At 35.2% G+C, this 6,473-nt stretch overlaps 2 protein-coding genes and 1 long non-coding RNA gene across 3 annotated transcripts in view; all 3 read right to left on the minus strand.

Annotated features, from left to right (window-relative positions):
* Positions 1 to 2,286, minus strand: part of LOC107697154 (dehydrodolichyl diphosphate syntase complex subunit nus1) — a 14,043-nt gene extending 11,757 nt beyond the window's left edge. The window contains exon 1 of the mRNA XM_016497815.1: positions 1,749 to 2,286. Coding sequence (XP_016353301.1) covers positions 1,749 to 2,097 — 349 coding nt within the window. The 5' untranslated portion in view covers positions 2,098 to 2,286. The remainder of the gene's footprint in view (positions 1 to 1,748) is intronic.
* Positions 2,287 to 3,628: 1,342 nt separating this feature from the next.
* Positions 3,629 to 5,603, minus strand: LOC107697069 (nephrocan-like). Its single transcript, XM_016497713.1, has 2 exons — positions 5,089 to 5,603; positions 3,629 to 4,028 (listed from the first exon to the last, which is right to left on the minus strand). Exons 1-2 carry the CDS (start codon positions 5,601 to 5,603, stop codon positions 3,629 to 3,631), a joined length of 915 nt encoding a protein of 304 aa, XP_016353199.1.
* Positions 5,604 to 5,690: 87 nt separating this feature from the next.
* Positions 5,691 to 6,473, minus strand: part of LOC107697160 (uncharacterized) — a 3,854-nt gene continuing 3,071 nt past the window's right edge. The window contains exon 3 of the long non-coding RNA XR_001635163.1: positions 5,691 to 5,990. This is a non-coding gene — a long non-coding RNA (uncharacterized LOC107697160). The remainder of the gene's footprint in view (positions 5,991 to 6,473) is intronic.

Consider the following 6,473-nt stretch of genomic DNA (forward strand, 5'->3'; position numbering starts at 1 on the left):
GTTCTGTCTAAATACGGATAGAAGTCTGTCTAATAATCAGATAGAATGTATACAAAAAGTCTTATAATGATTACTTTTATATTATTAGTAATAGAAAGGCAAACATTATAATACTTTCTTGTTTGCCGTCAGCATTCAGCAAATACGCATTTATATCATTTAAACAAATCTTTGAATGTCTAATAAACATCTAATTTCAAAAACCTTGCAAACTTAAGTCGGATCCAGTTGTGAGATATTGTGAAGGGTGCATTTGTATCCTGCATGATCGCGTGTTTACATTTACATTTACATTTAGTCATTTAGCAGACGCTTTTTATGTGAAAAAATACTTTGTCATCTAAAGTATAAGTATGTTTATTTAACATCTATTTTTTAATCAATTTTCAAATGATTTCAAATTTCTTAAATATTAATTAAAATAAATAAAATTATATCGGCTTTATATCGGCATCGGCTGTCAAAAAAACAATATCGGTCGACCACTAGTTGAGAACCACTGACTTCTTGGTTTCTTCATAAAATGACTTAGTCCACAGTGGAATGAATGTATAACGAAGGTAATTTCTTGGCCAAACAAAATTTATGACCTTTAAATTACGAATCACTATTACCAATGTGATTCAGACCTCTGTTCACCCTTACCATATACTTGTCAGTTATAAAATATCTGTCAAAGGTTATAAGCAAAATATGATATCAGACACTCCTTTACTTCCATTGAGAAATATATTGAGGTGAAAGAGACTGTTTTGAAATAGACCAGACAGATTGTTAAATTATAAAGACGAGAATAAAAGTTTGATTAATATGCATTTCAAAACCTTCAAAGGGTTCAAAGAAATTATTAATGCAAATAACGGTATTATTAAATCTAGTTTCATTCTTGAAATCAAGGAATACGAACGTTTTGGAGCATGTCACACGTTTTTCCTATATAAATTATATATTTTACCCATTTGTTAGTAAGAGGTTTTTAATCATTTAAAACATAATACATTTAATAAACATAATATAATAAAACAAACTTTAGTAACTTTTTGTTTTATATATTTTAATAAGTACAGGTCAGAATGAGTATGTTGTTTCATTTTTGCATAAATATACCTGTTATGCTGAATGACGATGGAATATTATTTCACCCATATTTTGACATTTTATTTTCACATAAGTTATTTGAAACGTTAAAGTAGACACTTTAATGTGTATAAAATCACTTTAATGTATATAAACTTCTTATGTATGTGTAACTTTTTGTTTTATATATTTTAATAACTACAGGTCAGAATGAGTATGTTGTTTCATTTTTGCATAAATATATCTGTTATGCTGAATGACGATGGAATATTACTTCACCCATATTTTGACATTTTATTTTCACATAAGTTATTTGAAACGTTAAAGTAGACACTTTAATGTGTATAAAATCACTTTAATGTATATAAACTTCTTATGTATGTAACAAAATCACTTGTACATTTAATCTGATGCGGAAACCAAAATGGGACATGTCGTCTTTGACCCATATAATTACAGATAACCATAACCATACTATCTGACATCAATATGAGCAAAAAAGGCATAAAGGCAATCATATGTGAACACAAAGTACTCCACCAATACATCAAGTGTGTGCAATGATCTCTTTGCTCAAGTCTTGGGTGTTGAAAAAACAACAGGTGACTGGATGCATGTGACTGTCATTCACTTCTCTTTATTCAATGCATAAGAATCCAGATGAGTCTTACCTTGATTATCATAAACACTGACATATGAGATGCCTACTGCCATGCACCAGACCACTAGATTGGCGATGTCAGTGAAGTGGATCTCCTCCTCAGTGATCAACAACCCCACATGAAGTGGCAGCTTCTCTAACGTCCTGCCATCGGCTCCCCAGCGAACCCGGCGGCTGGTCCGTTTGCCTATGGGTCCAGTCTTTTTCGGATTATGAAAGCCGAGGGCAAGAGGCAGTAACAATCCCAGCACGGCCCGTTTCCACCTCCAGATGTGGACTCGGAACCAGGCGAGCAGCGCGCGCTGGACATAGAGCAGCGCGTGCAAAAACCGCCACACCATCTCATTCAGTAAAGCCATGCTTTAAAGCCTTTTAAACGCGTCCAAGTTGAATATATCTATGGGATTTTGAAGTAAATTCCTCATATTAAAGTAATCTGTGTACGTGTGAGCGATGGTCTATCGAAAAATTAGCCATTTTGGTCACTGCCAACACCGCAGCGCGTCGGCTGCCATTTCTTCCTCCTGCCAACCTCTCCACTCTGAACCCGCTGCTGTGTGACATGGAGCTCTCTGATTGGACGGCTGACAGAGCGTTTGCGCGTCATTCTAACCGCTGGTCTGGAATCGGTTGTGACGTTGTCCCCGCAAGTGCTAAGGCGGGAGATGAACATTTGACGGCTGATCTCAGATCAAAACAAATCAAAATTCAGCCTTACGCGATATGGTGCCATGTGATTGGCTGCTGTACCGGTAAATGGAATGTGCGTTTATCCTATTAAATGTCTATTAATTTGATCTATGAATATAATAAACGCAATATTTTATGTTTACTTCGGATATACATTTCAGATTTTACTTAATCTAATAGAATATATAAAACGTTTTTATAAAACAACTTTTAACACGTACTAACTAACTAGCCATTGTTTAATGGATCAGCTTTGCAACTATAAATGATATTTAAAGGGGTCATATGATGTGATTTCAATTTTTCCTTTCTCTTTGGAGTGTTACAAGCTCTTGGTGCATAAAGAAGATCTGTAAAGTTGCAAAGACTAAAGTCTCAAATCCAAAGAGATATTCTTTATAAAAGTTAAGAGTCTGCCACACCTACCTAAAACGGCTCGTTCTAACACGCCCCCACATATCTACGTCACTATGTGGGAAGATTTGCATAACGCCGCCCAAATGTTCACGCAAAGAAAGAAGGCATAACTTTTATTCTTGCTGTAGTATTGTTGTTGCTGCCGCCATGTCGTGAAGGCACTGTGTGATTCGTTGTGAAAGCGAAACTACTTTGTTTGGTCTTCCAAAAGAGGACGATATCTGCTTCGTCATGCCTGGAGCTGATCCGTGCTGGTCGCTGAGGAAATATCCACAACTTTGCGCTGTGGATCGCCGGATCGGCTTTCACCGTGGTTTTTTATATTTAAAGAATTTGCCACTGATGATTTAAACGCGAGTTTTGGGCAGTGTAGAGGAGGGCTTGTTGTTTGTCATTTCTCCGATCACTTAATATATATTTTAATTTAATATTATTGTATTTTATATGATATAAATATTATATGGTATTAGAAGTGTAAAAAATTCATATAAATGATTAATATTAAATTACAAAATATATTAAATTAATACTTTCAATATTATTTATATCTGTTTATGATTTCTTTCTGGAGGTTAATGAAACGAAGCCATCTGAAAACCATCTTTTCCAATCCAAATACAGTTGATTTTATTTTAACGCGTCCATATCACTGATGGTGACCAAATTGGACAAAACACTACAACAGTGATCATTTATTGTTCATTCTGTATGGGATGGCAGAAACAAAACATGCAGAGAGGCAGAACAACATTGCAGTTATGTCTTCATATGTAAGGATTACATTTACAAATCATAATCATCATATTCCTCGCTATCTATGTGATCAGTTTTTCTCTCCAGTAACAAATCACTGGTCTGCTTTTCACAGATATCTTGTGCCAGCACATAAGCTCGCCATTCATCAAGAGATTCATGGACAGGCTCGCTGCAGAAATCAGGCCTGATTTCCACATCCTGTGCCAAAAGGGCCTTTTTGACCTCAAGGAGTTCACAGCTGCACTGCCATGGATTTCCATACAAATATAGAAGTTTCAGTTTTGGTAGGTTCAATGCAGGCAGGGTGGAGAGTTTGTTGTTGCGCAGATTTAACACCTGCAGTCGCCTGAGAGGCTTCAGCTCACGTTCATGTATCGTGTCAATGTTGTTCCCCTTCAGATCCAAACGGACCAGTGTCTCTGGAAGGCTGGTATAAAAAGAATATTAAAACAACTGATTAAAAGAAACAGTTATCAAACAGTTATCATTTAACATGACCAATTAATCACATCATATTCAGTCTGATAAAAGCAAAAATAAACAAATAAATGCATAATGCATAAATATAGTAAATGTATGCATGCATAAATAAATAAGTGTGTAAATGATTAAATACATCCATGAATAAATGCATAAATAAACAAATGCATAAACTCATAAATAAAAATAAATAAAAAAACATTTTCATTACTTGAAATAAAATGAACGATAACTGAAATAAAATAAAACATGCAGTGTGTTTTATTTTAACTAGTTGCCAAGGCAATGTTTCTCATTTTCATTTAGTAATGACTTGAATAACTAAAATAAGACAATATAACTGTAAAAACTATACAAAAAGGCAAAAACATACCAAAATGACTAAAACTAACTGAAATTAAAATGAAAACTGGAAAATATTAATATTAGTAATTAATTAATATTAATCATATTAATTAATATTAATATCAAAATGTTAAAATAAAATAAAAACTATAGTATTATTTCAATGATACTAAAAAACACAGACTGACTTTACTTCAGAGGAAATCAAATGAATATCAATATGTGACCCTGGACCACAAAACCAGTCATAAGGGTAAATTTTTCAAAATTGAGATTTATACTTCATCTTTCCATTGATGTATGGTTTGTTAAGATAGGACAATATTTGGCCGAGATGCAACTATTTGAAAATCTGGAATCTGAGGGTGCAAAAAAATCAAAATATTGAGAAAATCGCCTTTAAAGTTGTCCAGATGAAGTTCTTAGCAATGCATATTACTAATCAAAAATTAAGTTTTTATATATTTACAGTAGGAAATTTACAAAATATCTTCATGGAACATGATCTTTACTTAATGTCCTAATGATTTTTGGCATGAAAGAAAAATCTATAATTTTGACCCATACAATGTATTTTTGGCTATTGCTACAATCATACCCCAGCAACTTAAGACTGCTTTTGTGCTCCAGGGTCATATGTTAAGTGAAATAAATGCACATACCCATGAGGAATAGCAGAAAGCAGATTCTGTTCTAACGCTAGGCTGGTTAGTTGAATGCAGTTTCTCAGGGCATTGGCTTCAAAGTTTTGGATGGAGTTGTTTTCCAAAAAGAGATGTTTCAGTAGTTTCATCCCTGCTAGTTGCTGAAAAGAGACTTCCTGGATATTGTTCTGCCTGCAGTCCAGCTTTTCAAGTTTAGAGGTCAATCTTCCAGGCAGTATTCGTAGCTGGTTTCCTGCCAACTCGCACACAGAGAGATTAGGCAGGCGCAGACCCCCGTCGACTGATACTAGCCTGTTAGAGCTGACAGAAAGAGTAATGAGGTTGTGCAGCTGGGACATGTCACGATTCCTCAGCGATCGGATCTGATTACTGTCCAAGTTCAGATGAACCAGAGACCGAGGAAGATCATGAGGGACTTTCGTGAAGCGGTTTGAAGACAAATCGAACGTTTTTAGAAGCTGCAGTGAAGAGAAGAACGTTGATGATATGGAGGAGATCCTGTTGCTTCCCATGCTAAGCAAATTAGAAAGGGCAACCTGGGGGCGCATTTGTATTGATTCGATTTTATTTCCATCCAGATAAAGACACTCAAGCTTTTGAAGTAATGTTAGGGTGTTTGCGCACAAGGTGCTAATCTGGTTATTCTGGAGGTTCAAGACCCGCAGCTTCTCGAGGCCCTCCAGGGGTGACTCTTGTAGGCTGTGGATCCTGTTGTGGCCCAAATGCAGGATCTCCAGGCCAGAGGGCAGGCCACGGGGAAGCTGTCTCAAATTGTTTTTTTGAAGGTCCAGAGTTCTTAACAACACGTGAGATCTGAACACATTGGCGTCAATCTGCTCGATCCCACCAGAAGACAGAACTACTTCTTCAAGGCCTGGCAGACCAGAAAAATCTCTGGCCTATAAATAACACAATCTGTTTAAAATCTACCAGTATAATAGGCACTAAGAATACATGAATAATAATGATTAAAACTTTAATTACAGAAAAATCCATTAGTACAAAAATTTAAAAAATTAAACTAAAATTTCAAGAAAATTAACAAGAAAAAAATTATTTCATCCACTGAGAATGAATGAATCAATCAATCAATGACTAAATTAATTGACGATGATTAGATAGATAGATAGATAGATAGACAGACAGACAGACAGACAGACAGACAGACAGACAGACAGACAGATAGATAGATAGATAGATAGATAGATAGATAGATAGAAATAGTCAGATGATATATAGATAGATCGGTAGGTAAGTAGGTAGATAGATAGACAGGTAGACAGGTAGGTAGGTAGACAGGTAGGTAGGTAGGTAGATAGATAGATAGATAGATAGATAGATAGATAGATAGATAGATAGATAGATAGATAGATAGGTAGGTA

The sequence above is a fragment of the Sinocyclocheilus anshuiensis genome, unplaced genomic scaffold (assembly GCF_001515605.1).
Source record: "Sinocyclocheilus anshuiensis isolate Anshui unplaced genomic scaffold, SAMN03320099.WGS_v1.1 scaffold38, whole genome shotgun sequence".
NCBI classification, from domain to species: Eukaryota; Metazoa; Chordata; class Actinopteri; order Cypriniformes; family Cyprinidae; genus Sinocyclocheilus; species Sinocyclocheilus anshuiensis.

Excerpts from the sequence above, each read along its gene's own strand:
- LOC107697069 (XM_016497713.1), bottom strand. The coding sequence starts at position 5,603 with ATGGGAAGCAACAGGATCTCCTCCATATCATCAACGTTCTTCTCTTCA. Across the intron at positions 4,029-5,088 it reads CTTTCTGCTATTCCTCATGG|CCTTCCAGAGACACTGGTCC; the intron begins GTATGTGCATTT and ends TTTTTATACCAG.